Consider the following 18,780-nt stretch of genomic DNA (forward strand, 5'->3'; position numbering starts at 1 on the left):
GACATGGAACAGAGAGACCTTACTGTTCACATCAGGGCTCTTAGAGCCAGGGAAGAGCCGGACCCAAGACAGCAGTAGCAGCCACTCTAAAGCCTAGCGTGACATTGAGTTAAATGGCCAAGGGCACAGCAGGTGCTCAGGAAAAGGCAGTGACAAAGAAAGCTTTTCCTCTAAATGGGAATGAGAGAACATCTCTCCTTGGACATTTGTTGATGGGCACTTTCAACAGGGCCCGTATCCAAGTGCTGCCCTTTTCTCTCCGATAAACAAAACGGGCAGCACCTGGAGGCCGATGCGATCTCCTGCCCTCAAAAGAACACACGTTTAGCAGCCACACGGTCTGTCATCAAAAGACGTCAAACGCACTGTTGAGGTGGTTGCTTTGGGGGCCACTGTGACAGTGGCTGGGAGCCCCCCAAGCCCTGACTGGGGTGCAGGTGGCACGCAGAACTTGGAGCAGACGTGCAGGGTCTCAACCTAGATACAACACTTGAGCCAGATCCCAAACCACTGGATGTGTCTTTACCGTACATTCTTGAAGACTCAACCAACTCACTTGCTAAAGCTTTAGAAACCTTATATTCTACCGTATGAATAGTGAATAATGTAATACAAACAACCATTAAATTTAGCTGGATCTGGCTGTCTGCCAAAGGCTGAGGCCCAGCTGCCCTTGAGGAGGTTGGCAAGGTCAGAGAGGTACTGAAGATCCACTCGCACCGCAGCACATGCTCTCTCCGGCCTTGGAAACTACGCAGAGGACTAAAAGGGAAGCGATTCAGGGTTCTTCAAAAGTCCGTGTGGCACGTCAAGCCATGTTGGGGGGCCTCTGGAGTTGGGCGCGGCTCCCCGGAGACAGCACTGCCTGGTAAAGGCGGGGCTTGCTGTCTCCACTGGGATGGCGGCCGCGGCCCCTTTCCTGGGGACCAGGACCCCAACTTGGCATCTCTTTTTAAAAATTTTTTAAAAATGTAGATCCTAGTTACTTAACACATAGTGTGCTAATGATTTCAGGAATAGAATCTAGTGGCTCATCACGTACGTGTAACACCTGGTCCTCCTCCCAGCAAGTGCCCTTAGTGCCCGTCGCTCCTTTAGCCCATCTCCCCACCCAACCCCCGAGAGCAACCCTCAGTTTGTTCTCTGTATTTAAGAGTCTCTTACGGTTTGTCTCCCTCTCTGTTCTTATATTATTTTTTCTTCCCTCCCCTTATGTTCATTTGTTTTTTATCTTAAATTCCACATGTGAGTGAAATCATGATTGGAATACAGTTATTCCATTGAATGTGTATACCACATCTTCTTTATCCATTCACCGGGCAGTGGACATTGGGCTCTTTCTATACTTTGGCTACTGTCAATAGTGCTGCTATAAACATTGGGGTGCATGTGCCCCTTCGAATCAGCACTCCTGTGTCCTTTAGATAAATTCCTAATAGTGCAATTGCTGGGTCGCAGGGTAGTTCTATTTTCAGTTTTTGGAGGAACCTCCATACTGTTTTCCACAGTGGCTGCACCAGTTTGCATTCCCACCAGCAGCGCAAAAGGGTTCCTCTCTATCTGCACCAACATCTGTTGTCGCCTGGGTTGTTCATCGTGGCCGTTTGGCAGGTGTGAGGTGGTATCTCACTGTGGTTTTGATTTGTGTTTCCCTGATAATGTCACTCTTGCTTTCAGATCGGTGTCTGAATACGAACATCTGCCGCCTGGGGTGGTGGTGGTGCTGTTCCAGTTTCTCCTTTCTGTCCTCAAAGCTTTGTTCTCCTCTCTCTCTTTCATCCTGGGATTCTGGGTATGGTTGAAAAGCTCAGTTCTGGATTGCTTCTGCCTGCAGATGAAGTTCAAAGGCACTTTCCACTTTGCTCTTCGGGTCTCCTGGTGTTTCACCGGTCCGAGGGCAGAAGCAGGCGCGCCTGTGTTTCGTGCCCAAATCAGAGCATGGAAAGTACAACCAAGTGAGTTTCCAGATGGCAGCACCACACATCTGCGCACTGCTGAGCGGCCACGGCTCGCGAGGGACTGGATGGAATGGTGAGCGCGCAGCTGCCTGGGCGCACTGCCCGGCTCCTCGCAGGCTCCGTGGAAGGAGTCTCCCTCCCCTTCAGTGGGGCCTGACAGCTGCTGAAGCAGATGTGAACACTTTGGAGGGCGCAGATAGACTAACGAAGAGAGACCGTCCCTGAGCGCTTGCCAGGGTCTGCTCCCCCCGCATTCTTGACGGGTTGACCTTTACAAAGGCTCTCTGCTCTCCTCTGAAACTGGGGTGAGACTGGGCAGTTCCAACAAGACTCACGTAATTAGGTTAACTGCACGATGCATTCACAGAAATGGCACGCACAAGGCTCGTGTGTGGACTTTGCAGAGAAGGGCCCGGCCGACTTGGCCTTTGTTTCTCAGTTGGCAGTGACTTAAAAATTGCTGTTTCTTCCAGAGCATCGTGGCACGTCACAGAGGAGCACAACCCACTTGTCAGCGATGTCGAAGTGGGAAGGCGACGGGAACAGAGAAGCCGGCGCCCACAGAAGGGAATCCTTCCAGCTGCAGGAGGTGTGATCCTGCCGCTCCCCTTCCTAGCCAGTTTGGGGCGCCGCTCGCGTAGAGGCCTGGAACATGAGAGTCCTGCCCCGCGCTCCCCAGCAGTGCCAAGCCCTCACCCTGGCAGGAGACCTGTAAGTGAAGTGGTGTCTCAGAACCTGGGCTAGTCCACCCGACAAGAATCAGTTTGTTGAGCGCAGCCTCAGGCACCTTGTTCGCACTTGGCCTCTTCTCCTGGTGAGGGCTTCTGCTCAGCCCTCAACCCACCGAGATGGCTACTTGTCCACTTCTAGCCTCCTGCCCCAGGAAAGCTGATGTGCAGGCAGAGCATGGGGCTCCCTTTCCGAACCTGGGCCGTTTATTACAAAAACACCTACCATTCCGGCCCAGCAGGCTCGAGAGCCGGCAGCCAGACGCCCAAGGGACCGCAGGCACTGTACAATTGAGACCAGGTCTATTTGTCTGGGATCGCTACCAATTTATCCTTTTGCTCCAGACGGCCCGACTGCCCCGTAAACGACAGTGTGTAGCCAACACCATTTTGCCACCCGGCATTCGAATGAGTGATTAGTATTTCTAGGCTCCTCGGAGTTACAGTTTTTCAAACTCTTTGTGGATGATGGACGGTCCATTTTGAAAGCTTTTAAAAGCTCTGAATCTCCCTTACAATAAATAGCCCAGTCCCTCCCTTTGAGCTCTGAACACCTCCGCATGCACCCCTTCGTTATTCTCTGGTATCAGCTCTTCCTGGTAGAGCCTTTAAAACTAGGTTGCTTCTTGAAGATGGACCCTTCAGAAAGAAGTACCATGTAGCTCTTCAGGGAGGACTGAGCAGGCCTTAGGAAGGTTGCAGTTAAGGCGGGGAACCCAGTGTCTTTGTGGAAAGGCCGGTTTCATTTATCCGAAACCTTACAGGGATATGGAGGATGGTGTGCAATCTGCCCTTTGCTGTGAGGGGGACACGGGACCTGACTGCTATGGAATGGGAACACTGAGACGGGCGCCGAGGGGAGGGTGCTTCCTCAGCCTAGGGCAGTGGGCTTGAACTCAGGGTCCGCCTCAGGAACAGCTCAGGTGCCGGATGTTCATTTGTGTGTCCTTCAAAATCAAAAGCTCTGGACAGGGGATCCCAGGCCTCAGTTCTCCACGTGGACCCAAACGGAAACCCAGTGACCTCTGGACCTCGTCACCTGATCCTACCACGTGGCCCCAGCAGCATTCAGCTGTGCTGGCCTTGAGAACGAGGCCGCCGTCAGAGGTGAACCGCTCTGGGAAGGGTCTGGGCCTGCCTTGTTCCGAGGCCCGTCCTTGCTGTGGATGGCGACACCAGGTGCCCACCGCTGCCCCGGGCGAGCTACCACCCAGAGCAGACTGTGGGCAGCAGCTAGGCAGTCATGGAAAGAGAAGACACCCGAAGTTGAAATTCTCATAATTTTAATGGTCAATAGCTTCTGGTTGGCTCTGGATGGTACAGTTAAACAATATACTTAAAGACCTCCCCCCGCCCCCCGCAAGCGCATTCACATCCCCTCGGCAGCCGTGCCGCCAACGCGCACCGCCCGGTCTTCCCAGACTTCCACCGCTCGGACCCCCTGCGGGTTATGGAAATCCATATCTTAGTGTAAGGAGTTGAAAAACCCTTGGTACGCCTGTGACCTGTGTTATTTTTTTAAAATAACAGATATTAAACCAAACACCTTCCCAGGCTCCGCCGCTGCCTCACAGAGCAAAAACCTGTTACTGTGGCAAATCTGAACACTCTGTGGTCTCTCGTGGGCCGGGCCGATTGCTTCTCTCCCTGTTCTACTGAAATCATACGGCATAGAGTTCGTAAATCTTCTTTACACAGTACACCAGGGCGGCGAGTGCTATCGTGTTGTGCAGTCTCTTTCTGTGCAGGTCGTCCTTCCGGACCAGCACCACCGGGGTGGACGAAGTGAGTGTGTGCAGGGGCAGGCGGGACAGTTTATAGGCGTCGTACTCCACTTGGTACTTGCAGCAAGGGTCAAACTGCCAGGAGATGCCGTAGAGGGTGCAGCAGGCCAGGCTGAGCACGCCTGCGGGCAGGGAGATGTAGTGGGAGTAATCTAAGGGCAGCGCCAACGGGGTGAAGAGGCAGGCGGTGCCCGCCAGCACGGTGGTCTTGTGCAGGCAGTTGCCCACGGTGATCCAGCGGGCAGTCTCGTCGCCGATGCGTGTGGGCTCGATCACGATGTACTTGTACTGGGCTTCCAGGGCCTGCTCCAGCTCGTACTCAAACTGGTCTTGGGCGTTCTCCCCATTGTAGATCTCGTGCACGATGTAACAGTCTGTGGCCGACAAGCTCACCCTTGGAGTGGGGGGGGGGGGGGGGAGAGAGAGGAGATAGTTAGGCTGAGGGGCACACACACCACGCTTCGGCGCTGAGACGCCGCGAGAGGTTCGTGACTCAAGTCTGGGCCTGGCGCTCAGCAGAGAGCCTGAGCTCCTGAGGGCACCACATCTCACTTAGGAGTTAATCCTCCCTGGAACCCAATATGTAAGATAGGAAAGATTTTATTGTTTTTCTGAGAGAATGATTACTAGTGAAATGTAGAAAAGACACAGGAAAGAAGGGGTACCCAGCTCTCCAGAAGATGACAGCCTATGATGTGTACTGGGCCCGGGAGATAGCCTGAGGCAGTGGATAGATCCAAGTTCCCTAAGGAGCCCCAAGGAAGAAAGAATGGTTTCAGCCCGGATTCTTATCAACACAGAGGCCCAAGGTCGGCAGAGTGACACGTGCTCTTGGTTAATCAGGGCGATTGCAGGAGGAGGCTTCTTTGATGGAAACCAACAGACCTAAGACCGACAAAGCCAAACACTCTGCCCTTTGCAAAGTTTAGAAGGAGTCAGCCCTGCCCTGTGGGACAAAAGATAGATAGATAGGGTCGCCTTCGCCTTGGATGATGGAGCACAAAACTCCTCCGGCCGTCAACAGAGGACAAGCTGCACAAAGCCCCCAACGGCCCTTCCCAAAGCCAGCAGCCTCAAGAACAGCAGTGACTCTGAAATTTAGTGTACGGACGACACAAAGGGCCCCAGAGGTTCTGGCCCATTCTGACCCTGGTCCTCCAGGACTCTGTAGGTGTTTACTGCCAGTAAATCCTCCTCTCGTTCGTATAAGAAACACTTCACAAAGACCCACTTCAAGTGGCTGAGCTGATCCGACGTCCCCCTGGGACTAGGGACGGGCGGCCTGACCCTCATCAGCGGAAGACAAATCTGGATGCTTACAGACAACTCAGCTCTGGGTCAAGGCCAGATAGCTGGCTGTGACCGTGGGCCACGGGGCATCGCAGGCAGTTTCGGGATCCTATGTGAGGTCCCTCCAGTGCAGACTTTGCATCCAAAGCAGAGTCTTTCCACACCCCCTGATGGGCAAACCTAAATATAGACCTGTACGTGCCTTGTCATTTCCATTTGGCTTGTTTCAGCCTGTCCAGATCTTTCCAAATCTCCATACTGCTGTCTAGCATATACTGCTTCTCCTAGTTTTGTGTTCTCTGTTCATCTGGTAAAAAGCCTTCTTTATACCAGCCTCTGAGAGGGCACTGCTAGACACAGCTCAAGGCTGGATCAAGTCACTTAACCCCTGTCACAGGCAGTGCAGAGCACCTCTCACATATGCCTCAGCGGCTGTGAAACAAGGTCACCCCCAGAAGCTCTAGGTCTTGGCCCTCCTTCAGAGATGAAAGCAATTACATGTTAGATGTGGTGAAAATCAGGTTGTCATGGGCGCACTTCAAGGACAAAGGCCGGGCGATCAGAGCCTGAGACCACAGAGACAGACCCCTGAGCACTCCTTCCAGTTGCTACCCCCAGGCAGGATTCAGCACAGTAGAAACTACTTTCAGCCAACAAATAAGCAAACCTAAGAGGCAGTTTCACTCTGTTAGGAAAATGCCTGATCAATACTCTCCTGCGGGCACATCAGAAAGGAAAAGTCACTTAGGGGCGCCTGGGTGGCTCAGTCGGTTGAGCAACCGACTTCAGCTCAGGTCATGAGCTCGCGGTCCGTGAGTTCGAGCCCCGTGTCGGGCTCTGTGCTGACAGCTCAGAGCCTGGAGCCTGCTTCAGATTTGGTGTCTCTGTCTCTCTCTGCCCCTCCCCCGCTCATACTGTCTCTCCCTCTCAAAAAAACAAATAAAACATTAAAAAAAAAAAACAAAACAAGAAAGGAAAAGTCACTGGTAACAGGCTGACCGTGCCCCCAGGGGCAGGGGGAAGGGCATCCTCCAGGAGGGGCCTCCGATCCGGGTGGGAAGCACTGTAGCAAAAGGCACGGGCTGGGGGGCGCCTGGGTGGCTCAGTCGGTTAAGCCTCCTACTTCGGCTCAGGTCACGATCTCGCGGTCCGTGAGTTCGAGCCCCGCGTCAGGCTCTGGGCTGATGGCTCAGAGCCTGGAGCCTGTTTCCGATTCTGTGTCTCCCTCTCTCTCTGCCCCTCCCCCGTTCATGCTCTGTCTCTCTCTGTCTCAAAAAAAAAAAAAAAAAAAAAAAAGGCACGGGCTGGGACTCGGGCAGAGGGAAGTCTTTATCCTGAAAAGGTAACTGTAATTAAGCTGGGCTCAAGGAAGCCTCCTAATTAAATCACAGGCCCTAATTAACCGGAGTGCACTGGGGAGAAGTTGTTCCCTGGGGGTCGGACAAGAAGCCTCCTAAACATGGGACGTTGCCAAAGCAGCTCACCAGTAGTCAGGTCTGCCTCTCCACGATGGGTCAATGAGCTGTTTCCACAAGAGTCCACCGGAAGTTGAGAAAACAGGAAAAGTGGGGTTTGCCCTTTCAAGGCCTCCACTTGGTTTTCGTTCAGAGAGAGGAGATGGGGCTGTTTCAGTCCTTCCTCCCAGGCAGGACTCAGCACTTTAGAAGCCAGTTAGCAAACACGCCAACCTGAGAGGCAGGGTTTCACGCTGGTCGGGTAAGTCACTGGTAAGGGGCTGACTGTGCGCGTGCGTGCAGGGGCAGGGAGAGGGCTTGCTCCCGGGCCGCGCGTTCAGGTGGTGGAGAGGAGACACTTCCAAGGCCGTGTGTCCTGCTGACTATCAGAGCGAGTCCAGGGATGCCTTTCTGGCCACAAGGTTCCTCTAGAATGTTCAAAGCCGAACGTGGGTGTCAAGACTGGGATTACAGAATGTTCCTGACCAAACCCAACTCGACCTCAGTACGGTGCCCTCTCTGCCCAGCAGATTGTAGCCATCCTGAACATGGTGGAAAAAAAGTACCGTGAGGCCCAATAAGAAATGCCTGTTGAAACCCCACCGACCTAGAACAGACTGCTCCATTCTGGAGGCCCGTCAGCAGGGAGATCCCACCTCGCCCTCCCCCAGCTTCTGCAAGCCCCGCCGGCATCCTTATCCACACCGCCTGCCTTTTCCCAGCCCGTCCCAGGGGCGGGCGTGGTGGGCACGGTACTCTCCTGTCCTTTGTTGACACAGATGAGTAGGTGTGTCTCCGGGTCCCTTTGAGCCTGACCCTGTACCCTCCGGGTTCCTGTCTCACCGCTGCTGTCACGTGTGCCTGCGTCAGGCCCGACGGCACAGGAACGGACAGTGAGGGGACATGGACGGCCGTCCACCCTCTGCCTTCCAGCTGCCGGCAAGTCACAAACACCACAGCTCAGAGGAGTGTGTGTGGGCATGGGTTTGCTCCCCCAATATACACATCCAGAGCACGCCAGCTTCCTAAAGCCGCCGCGGCTTTCTGTGGGCCGGCCACCCCACTCCTACCCATCACCAGTCGCCCACAGTGCAAAAACAAAAGAGCGTAAGCCACACTGAAGTAACATCCCAGGGGCCTTCAAACAAGGCACCCTCTGCAGCCAGTCCAGCAGGCAGGCACTGCCACACCACTGCCCTGACCCTCTCGAATCCTCTCAAAGCCAAACTACTCGGCCCAAATTCAGGAAAGGGATTCTTGTTCTTGTTTCATTGCCAAAGGATATAATCTGAAGTCTGGAGAAGGAGATTTCCAACATATACAAGGAGATAGCAAGGTTCGAAACACACACACACACACACACACACACACACACACACGTTGGGGCCCCCCTCTGTTAGAGGCCACCCCATCAAGTACTCAACTTCCACCTGGCTGTGGCAGCTGGGGTGCCCTATGTGCCTGCAAACATAGGTGTTAAAAGCTGCCTGGACCACAGGATTCAGTTCACATGGCTGCCATGGGCAGTTACTTCAGAAACCTGGTGGCTGACTACTCCCAGGAGAGAGGCATGTCCATCACCACCCAGGTACCCCAGGGCCCACCCACGTGTGCCTTGCTTGCTTCCGGGTCAAATGTAACCCAACTAAAGAAGGAGCCTAGTTAGAAGGTTGCCCTGAATAATTTCAGAGCATTACCAGCCAACCCCCAACTTGAACCCTGGTACACAAGTGCATATGGGGGAAAAAAAAAAAAAAAAAAAAAGCTAACTGGGAGTCTCTGGGGCTTAAGGGACTTCATTTGTGCTTTCCATGGCAGGTGTGTAATGACCAGTAAGAGTCCTAATAAAGAGTTCATGTAAAAAAAAGAGGAAGAGTGTGAGAGGGAAAGAGCAGTGATGGAAAAGTATCTACGAGATCAGTGAAAAAGGCCAAATCCAGGACAGTGATTAGAGTATGCGAACTTTAGTGCACATGCTTGCTTTTACACGCATTTCTGGAAGTACAAAGACCTGAGAATTCTATCACTTGGGGAGGGGCATGGAGTGGCTCCAGAAAGGAGAGTCCCGTTTACCAAATGGCTTCTGAACCTCTCGAATTCAGCACGTTCCGTGGTACTTACCACGAGGTAAGGGTTACGCTCTTGCACACCCTCTCTGCCAGTGCTGAGATCGATGCGCACGTTGAGCCCTTAACCAGCCTGTGGAGCAGAACATCAACCCATCTGAGCTGGGGTGGCTGCTACAGATGTGGCCTCAGGGTCACGGGCACTTGTGACCGGGGCTCTTGGATCCGCCTCCCTCCCTCTGCCTTTAACCACAGTGGGCCCGAGACCCTCCGCTCTCCTCCTCTGAATCTGTGCTCGCATCAGAGGGATCCCTTGGAAACACTGGCTTTGTGGTGAGAAGGTGGCCGTAATGAAGAAGCAACCTGACAAACTCCATTCCCTGGGTGCGGGTACCGTCTCTGCACAGCTGGCAGCCTGCCCGGCATGTGGCCCTGGGGTCCCCTGCACCACTGGGAAGCTTCTCTCAGAGGGATCTGAAATTACAGAAGTAGTCTCAAACATGGGATCCCCAAAGTCTGCAGATACCTCCCCAAAAGTCAGAGCTGCGCAAAAAAGTTCTGAGTGGCACTGTCCGAGAAGAGCAGAACTGATGGGAAGGGATCGATAAATTGAGCTGTTCCTCCACGAGAGGGAAACCAGAGGTACAGCTGAATCCCTCCCATGCAAAGCGAAGGAGAAAGCAGGTTCAGAACACACGCAGATGGACAGACACATTCGGAAGCACACAGAACGCAAGGATACGGCATTTAGGAACGTTTTCATGTGTGGTAACTAGGAAGAAAAACAAGGAAAGGACAATTCAGGAGCGAGGTGGCCTCTGCCTGCAAGAAGGGACATGTGCGCCAGGGTAATGCTAGTTTTCTACTTCTCAGGCTGAGCGGTGAGCACGCAGGTTTAACTATCTTCAAATCACGGGGAAATACAGATGAAATTTCCTGTCCTAACCATTTGTAAGTGTGCAGCTCAGTAGCGTTAGGGCACATTGCTGGGCAACCAATCTCCAGGACGGTTTCATCTTGCGAAACTAAAACTCTGTCCCCATTAAACGACAGCTCCCAGCCCCCACTCCCCACCTTCTACTCTGCGTCTCTGTGAATCTGATAACCTTAGGTACCACACGCAAGTGAAATCATATAGTATTTGTCCTTTTGTGGCTGGCTTACTTAACGTAATGTTAAGGTTCATTCAGGTTATGCAGCATGAGTCAGAACTTCCTTTCTGTTTAAGGACGAATAAACAATGTTCCATCATATGTATACACCTCACTTGTCTATCCATCATCCATCCATGATGCTTGGGCCACTTCCACCTTCTAGCTATTAGGAATGTGGCGAACGTGGTATAAACCTACCTGCTCAACTCTCCGCTTTTAATCCTTCTGGATACGTATCTAGAAGGACTGTTGGATCATGTGGTCATTCTTTTCATTTTTTAGATTTTTTTAGAGAGACGGATCCGCGTGCAGGTGTGTGAGCAGGGGAAGGGCAGGCAGAGAGAATGTTAAGGATACAGACTCTCAGCTCGGTGCAGAGCCTGACTCGGGACTCAATCTCGTGACTCTGAGATCATGACCTGAGCCGAAATCAAGAATCAGACACTTAACTGACTAAGCCACCCAAGCGCCCCTAATTCTTTTCATTTTTGAGGAACCACCACACCGTCTTCCACAGTGGGTGCATCATTTTATTTTTTTAAATTTATTTACTTTGAGGGAGAGAGAACACGAGCACGAATGGGGGGAGGGGGAGAGAGAGAATCCCAAGCATGCTCTGCACTGTCAGTGCAGAGTCCGATGCGGAGCTTTAACTCGTGAAGCCATGAGATCATGACCTGAGCCAAAATCAAGGGTCAGCCACTTAACCGACTGAGTCACCCGCATGCCCCACGGCTGCGTCATTTTATACTCCCACCAAAAGAACATGAGGGTTCCAACTGCTCCACATCCTCACCAGAAGTTATTATTTTGTTTTTTAAAAAATGTTTTATTTATCTTTTGAGAGAGCACGTAAACAGGGAAAGGGCGGGGGGTGGGGTGGACGGTGGACAGAGGATCTGAAGCGGCTCTGTGCTGACACGCTGACGGCAGTGAGCCTGACGCGGGGCTCGAACTCACAAACCACGAGATCACGACCTGAGCCGAAGTCGGACACTCAACCGACGGAGCCACCCAGGTGTTTCTGTATCTCACTGTGCTTTTGATTTGTACTTAAAAAAAATTTTTTTTTTAACGTTTATTTATTTTTGAGACAGAGAGAGAGAGAGAGCATGAACGGGGGAGGGTCAGAGAGAGAGGGAGACATAGAATCCGAAACAGGCTCTGGGCTCTGACCTGTCAGCACAGAGCCTGACGCGCGGCTCGAACTCACGGACCGGGAGATCGTGGCCTGAGCCGAAGTCGGCTGCTTAACCGACTGAGCCACCCAGGCGCCTCTGATTTGTACTTTTTAATGACAGCGTTACTGAGACAGAAGTCACGGGCCACACAACTCACCCATTTGGAGTGTACAATTCGGTGGCTCAGCACTTGCACCAAGTTGTGTAACAAACAGCACAATCGATACTAGAATATTTCCATCACCCCAAAGAGAAACCCACGGCTCCCTATTTCCCCCACCCCTCCCCAGCCCCCGGCAAGCACCCGTCCCCTTCCTGACTCGATGGACTCACCTATTCTGCACGTTTCATATAAATGCAATTATGTTTGTGGTCTTTTGTGACTGGCTTCTTTCATTTAGCATAAGGTTCTCAAAGGCCAGACGTATGGTAGCAAGTTTATGACTTTCCACATATTAGAAACATACTTTGGGTCTGTTTAATATACAATTTTTAAAAATCCAAGACAAAACACCTGGAGGGAAGTATCAAAGATGCAATACGTGGAAAACGGTCAACAATGGTTTTCCCCGGATGGTGGCCTAACAGGTGACTGAGATTTAATTTTCCTTCAGACGTTATCTGTATTCTTCAAAAAAGAAAACAAAGAATCATGGGTTTCTAACAGTGGGAAAATTCACTGCACGCATTTTCTTAAAAAGAAAAGTCTTGTTCAACAGCCCATATCCCTTGGGGTGACGAGGGCAGACAGCCACGGGCCCTCGGCAGCGGGAGGGGGCCCAGTTCCGGCTCCAGCAGCGTCTCTGTGCCCGCGGAGAAGCCCACGCTACCAGGGAAGCACCCCGCCACCGCGAGCCTGGGCACAGGCAGCATCTCGTGGCTGCGGTGTCCTGCCGGGGTCACACCCGTGCGGTCCTGCCAGGGAGGAGGAAGAAAATTCCACTTCCCTGTTCTCTCACGCAAGCCCCCATCACCTTCTGGTCGTGGCAGAACCAGAAGAACCTAATCGAACTGTGGCGGAAGCGCCTGCTTCAGGCCTACGTCCCGGAGCGGGCCTGCGGCTCACAGGCAGGGCCCAGGCACGCGCTCCCTCCCACGTGACATACAGAGGATGTCAATCCTGAGCTCTGTGAAGGCAGAGTGTGTTTTCGTCACGGTATCCCCTGCACTGGGCCTGAATGTGACGGGTCACCTAAATGCATCGGCAGGGCGGGGCGCCCGGGTGCTTCAGTCGGTTAAGCGTCTGACTTCTATCTCAGGTCATGATCTCACCGTCCATGGGTTCGGGCCCCACATCGGGCTCCATGCTGCTGGTGCGGAGCCTGCTAGGGACTCTCCCTCCCCCTCTCTCTGCCCCTCCCCCACTTATTTACGCTCTTTCTCTCAAAATAAATAAACTTAAAAAAAAAAAAAAGACAGTGGAAACTCATTTGAAATAACTGACAGGAGAAAATTACATGAAACTAGGTCCATATGTCAGGTTGCTCTCCGCCTAATAAGCACGTGGTCACCTATGCTCTGTGAGGTGCCGGACTGTCCCTCTAGCCCCCAGATCGAGGAGAACGCACTTTTGGCTAACCAAAAGGAGCAACTGCTCCCTCAGAGAGGGAGTAGGAGCCAGAGAGGCAGTAGGACTGTACATTGTGGATTGGAAGCCCAACAAGAGGGCGCCCAGGTGGCTCAGCAGCTAAGCATCCGACTCCTGGTTTTGGCTCAGGTCATGATCTCAGGGTTCGTGGGGTTGAGCCCTGCGTCGGGCTCTGCGCTGACAGCGTGGAGCCTGCTTGGGGCTGTCTCTCGCTCTCTCTGCCCCTCCCCCGCTCACAGTCTATCTCAAAACAAATACAAAAACTTAAAAAAAAAAAAAGTTGGAAAATTAAAAAAAAAAACAAACGAAAAGAGTGGGGGCAATTAGTACAGGAAGACACAGGCAGGTAGCCCCAAATATTGAGGACGGTTCCAAACGGGCCGAGGAACTTCCACAGGCACCTGACATTATCATCTGTCTCAAAGGAAGCCCCACGCGAGACCACACTTTCCTCCTCTGTACTCTGGAAACCGAGCAGCTCTCTGCCGTGGGAAGAACACAGCGCACCAAGGGTGGGAGTCAAGAGACCTGGATTCAGGTTCCCTCTGGTTACTCACCGGCTTTGTATCCAAGGGCAAGACACCCGGCCGTTTCGAGCCGGGCCGCCCCGCGTCAACTAGGGCAGAGGCCTTACCTCTCCCCCAGGGCCGCGGTGAAGGTGGAGCAGGGGTCAGGCGTGCACGCCAAAGCGAAGGCCGCAAAGCACTGCCCCCATGTGAGGCCCAGGCGGCTGTTTACATTTAAATTAATTAAAACTACAATAAAAAGGTGCCCGGGTGGCTCAGCTTTGGCCCAGGTCACGATCTCCTGGCTCGTGGGTTCAAGCCCCGCGTCGGGCTCTGCGCTGCTGAGCCTGCTTGGGATTCTCTCTGTCCCTCCCCCACTCGTGCACGTGCTCTCTCTCCCTCAAAATAAATAAATACATAAATAATCTTAAAAAGAAAACCGTGAAATAAAAAATCCAGTTGCTCAGACGCGGGAGCCACACTTCCAATGCTCACGCACACGTGGCTAACGGCTACCCTCACGGACAGAACAGATCGGCAACGCTTCTGTCGTGGCAGAAAATCCTACTGAACAGCCCTGAGCTAGAGAACTCTTATGGCTACTAAGTGATTACTGGCTTTCCCAAGAACTCTGTGGCCCGTCCAGTGGCTGCTGCTGGCACCGGGGACCGAGCACAGTGGCAGCCGGGAGGTTCCCCTGTGCCGGCTCTATGGAGCACCTCCCGCCTCCTCCCGCGGCCCCTGCTCACTGAGGCCCAGGACACAGAAGCTAAACTCAGGCCTGGCTTCAGCCGCCTCCTCCCGTCCCTGGGTACAAAGTTGCCCCTCCGTTCTTCAGAAAGTCGGGTCCGCGCCGGAACGCGGCCTACGGGACTGAACCACTGAGGCACAAGTCAGCACTGCCGGAATCCAGACTGCTCACGTAAATCAAGGAAAATGGAAACTCGTGCCTAACAGGATGAACCCCAGCGGATGATCTTAACACACAACATCCAATTTCTGGGAGCAGAACGTGTGGCCCAGCCGTGCCGGGCTCCACCTTCTGGCAGCCAGCTGAGGAGGACCCACAACCGTCAAGGGCCGCACACCCAGAGACTTGGGGGCGGATGCCGTACCCACACGGCTCATCCAGACCAGGAGGAGAGAAACATTTTTACCACACGCTAGAGCCAGAACGGCAGTTTTCCAAGAGAAATAAAATACCCCAGACCCCTAAGGTGCCTCAGGTCTAAAAGGAAAGGATCAGACCAGAATGAGGAGAATGTCACTCCCGGAATGTGAGCCACCTGCCCACGTGGCTTGTGGCCCATCTGTTCGGCTGGCCTGGGAACTGCGCCCTTCACCAGCCATCCGGGAGCACGTCTGTCCAATTCACATACGAAACAAAGCGGCAGAAAGGAGGCCCAAGTCCTGGGGAATAAGGTGTGGTACACAAAGATGGGGAAGCAGTCCCGTGGCACGGGCCGCCTAGACACGCCGACGGCTGCACAAGCCAGGGGAGAGGAGGGCCGCGAAAGGTGATCTCACACTACAACCTGAGCATTTAGTCCAGTTTGCACGGCCCTCTGAACACCCCAGGTCTTCAGACAGCGCCGCTGCCTCGCACCATGGTCAGAATCAGATCAAGGACTTCTTCACATGATGAAAAAAACAGGAACTGACAGCACGTGGCTATACTCCCATTCCAACAATCACGGAGAACTCAGGGATGCTCAGAGGCCCTGAGGGAGTGAAGAGAAGCAGCCCGAGTGGGACAGGAGGGACCGTCTGTGAGCTGGTCCACGTTGGCACCCGAGTGGCAGAACACACAGATGCCTGCACTGTGCCTTCCTAGATGGGCAAGCGTGTCTCAAAGACGCCGACGGGACAAGTGGCAATCTGTGTCGTGTGCTCGCTGCCAGGGTGCTGAATTTTGGACAAGAATTCAGGTTACAGCTCAGAGTGTGATGTTCTTCATTACAAACACTGTTGATTCCCTGGATTTAATGGAGTGGAGAGAAAAATCAACATGCAAGCAGCTATCATTTTGCTATTTCTTACCCCTCTCCTATTTTAGTCTAGACCAGTATTGTTGTATCAACAGAACTTTCTGCAGTGATGGATGTGTTCTCTATCTGTGCTGTCCAGTGTGGTAGTCCCAAGCCACATGTGGCTACTGAGCACATGAAATGTGACTAGTGTGACTGAGGAGCCGAATTTTGAATCACTTTTTACTTTTATTTTTTTAAGGAATCTCTACACCCGACGTGGGGCTTGAACTCACAGCCCCGAGATCAAGAGTTGCATGCTTTACCGACTGAGCCAGCCAGGAGCTCCTGTTTTTAATTACTTTAAATTTAATTGCCACATGTGACTAGTGGCTACTGAATGAACACAGCTCTAGACTCAAGAACCAGGTAAAGAATTCACACATTGGGTATTCTAAAGTGGACCATCATTAACGCTGTCTTGTGGACAGTCTGGCACTAGGCAGGGCCTTTAAATACAAGTCATGCTTTGGAGTTTGCAGGCCCTGGCGAATCTGGAAAGTTTGCCCAAAGTGTTGCTCTGCTCCAGCCCCTGCCCCAAACCAGGCAATGTGTCCTTCAGTTTCAGCATAAAGCAGACTCCAACTAGGTGTGTCAAGCAATTCTAGAAAGTGGCCTTACAATGTGAAGCTGAGATTTGAGTCAGCATGAATGTGACATGGAACAAACTCATTTAAGAGGGCCATAAACAGCCTATTTCCGACGCTGGAGCCAATAATATGCTTGGGCCTCTTAATCTGCGGCGCTGGGCAATCAATTAATCCAGCCTGCCCCACCCGAACACTCTTTCCGCCCACTGAGCAGGGATGGAGGTGTGCCCAGAAGTTAGCTAGCTGGCCCAGCAGCGGGTTATGTTTCCATCCCCTGCTCAGCGTGGGAGGATCTTTGGGAAACCGGGCTCCGGCAAATGTCCCCTCCAACAGAGCCCGGGTAGGGCCTCGCAGCAAAGGCAAACAGAGGGGCTCCCCCCAGCCACACCACGTTATCTGGAAGAAAGAGAGATGGTACCACCCGAATCACAAAACCTGACACCCCAACCCTGGCTCACATACAGCATCTGCATGAGTGAGTAGTTCCAGGCCAAAGGTTGCAATCTGAACACCTAAGGAGACTAGGCAGGTAACTGCAGTGAGTCGAGCTGTCAGGTGAGTAATGAACTAGAGAGTACTTGCCTTGGCCAAAAATGTTGGCCACCACTCAGCTTTTCGAGGAGAGTTTTATGTGAAATCTTTCAGCTCCTAAGTACTGGCAACTAACTTAAATTCTTTTTTAAAACTGATGGTCAACAGTCAAGGGCTGGATTCAGCCACTGGGCTGCTGGTTTGCAAACTCAGTTTTGAATTAATGCTGGTCTCCAACCAAGGAGAAAAAAATCCCCAGTATCTGATTTCTTAGATCAATAAAAGCTTAACTTGTACTGGCACGGCCCTTGGATGATGTCTGGGGCATCCCCACTTGGCCCTTTCAATTGTTTTTGTCCAGTAAGGACAAATGCCTTTCAGATACTCTTGAGTTTTCTCAACAGGTTACTTCCTATTACTAAAGGATTAATGTTCAGATTGAAGACCTTGAAGACGTTTGCCAGGTTTAAAGACCATCTGGAAACCTTTAACTTCTTCCTATGGTCTGATCTAAGAAATACCAGATGAGAGTTGGAAAAACAAAAATATCTGCTTGCCATTCACTGCTTTTCCACGGAAGAGGAAATGCAGAACTGATAACATTGGATAACTCTGAGCTTAAGAATAAAATGCAAGCTGGTTTATCACAACTATCAAAAAGGAATCTTCTGAGCTGAGAAAGCCATCTGCACTAAACAGCAATGAATGTGATAGAATCAAAGAAAAGGAAAAGGAGGGTAGTTGAGAGAAAGAGGGGGTGGGGGGGATGAGGGGAGAGAGAGAAAGACAACTTTTCTGTTTAATAAGCCTCTCCAAAAAGACAAAAAAAAAGCAAACACAAAACTTTCCTGCTGACCTCTGCTATACCAACCAAGCCATAACAAAATGGACTGAGCAGTCGAATCCAGGTGATTCCACCAATACACATCCTTTCCCAAATTTCTGGTAGCTGAACAGCTAGCTTCTAGTGGCTTCTACTAGGTGACACTGCTTTCCTGAAGCAAAAACTGTAAATTCAACACGAAACACGAAAACTATTCCAATCTCATCTTCTACAAGTCAGTTCTACAAATCGAGATCCACCTTGGAAGACACAAGTCCCTAGCTCCGTATCCACACACCATTCATTAGGAAAGGTCACTTCAAAGGACTTCCACGGCAGGGGCGCTTGCAGAGAACCCGCGAAAAGTCGCAAACATCGAGGGTTCGAGGAAGCGGCCAGTTCTCGGCCCGGGAGACAAACTGGGGAAGGTTAAGGCTCCCCTGATAAACGTGCAGACTGCACTGCCCTGCCCGCAGCTGGCCCACTTAGTGAAGGTTTCCCCTTCCTTCTCCCTTCCCCGAGCTATTCCTCGCCACGTCAGGGGTCGCGGCCAATATGACCACGCTCGTGGCCAGGTGGGACGGGAGCTTCGGTCGCCGCTCGGCCGCGGGATGCTAGGCGGGTCCCTCGGGCCTGCGCGGGGCTCCGGATCCTTCCCGCGTGGCCCGGCCTCGATCCCCGGCCCGACCCTGTACGGCCGCGGCCCACTTCGCCCGGCCCCGCCATCGTCACCTCCCCTGAACCCTCCATGGAGACCGCCTCAGCCCAGCTAGAGGGGGCGCCGGCTCCCACCCAGATCCTGGGTCGGCCCGAGCAGGAACCCCGCGTGCCCCGCAGGGGTACGAGGAGGGCGAGTGGGCGAGAAGGGGGAGCCCGGGTACGAAGGCAGGGACAGCGGTGCGGCTCCAGGAGGCTTTACTGGCTCCCCGGCTCCTAAGCCACTCGTCCTGGGAGAGCAACAGGCCCCCGGATCTCACCTCTCTCGGGCGCTGCCGCCACTGCTGCCCGGGCCAAGACGCCTCCTTCCCCAAGCGGCCATCTTGGAGACACTCTGCTCGCAAATGTCTCGCGCCAAGACGGCCTCGGGATAGCGGGCGGAC

The 18,780-nt window shown here is 52.8% G+C and overlaps 1 protein-coding gene across 5 annotated transcripts; it reads right to left on the minus strand.

Annotated features, from left to right (window-relative positions):
* Positions 1–3,952: 3,952 nt before the first annotated feature.
* TMEM11 (transmembrane protein 11) lies at positions 3,953–18,779 on the minus strand. 5 transcript variants are annotated; one of them, XM_058703152.1, is made up of 3 exons: positions 18,658–18,737; positions 15,245–15,685; positions 3,953–4,864 (listed from the first exon to the last, which is right to left on the minus strand). In XM_058703152.1, the coding sequence occupies exons 2-3, from the start codon at positions 15,250–15,252 to the stop codon at positions 4,348–4,350; spliced, it is 525 nt and encodes a 174-aa protein (XP_058559135.1). In that variant the 5' UTR covers positions 15,253–15,685; positions 18,658–18,737; the 3' UTR covers positions 3,953–4,347. The 5 variants fall into 5 exon arrangements, with proteins under 5 accessions (XP_058559135.1, XP_058559130.1, XP_058559131.1 ...); XM_058703147.1 differs by lacking the exons at positions 15,245–15,685; positions 18,658–18,737 and adding exons at positions 9,336–9,413; positions 9,644–9,743; XM_058703148.1 differs by lacking the exon at positions 15,245–15,685 and having other exon boundaries at positions 18,658–18,779.
* Position 18,780: the final 1 nt, after the last annotated feature.

Source organism: Neofelis nebulosa, chromosome 16 (genome assembly GCF_028018385.1).
Source record: "Neofelis nebulosa isolate mNeoNeb1 chromosome 16, mNeoNeb1.pri, whole genome shotgun sequence".
Taxonomy (NCBI): domain Eukaryota; kingdom Metazoa; phylum Chordata; class Mammalia; order Carnivora; family Felidae; genus Neofelis; species Neofelis nebulosa.

What these genes read in the sequence shown, in the direction of transcription:
- TMEM11 (XM_058703147.1), bottom strand. An exon ending in AGCGTAACCCTTACCTCGTG is followed by an intron (nt 4,865 to 9,335) that starts GTAAGTACCACG and finishes CCCCACTCCAAG; the next exon opens with GGTGAGCTTGTCGGCCACAG.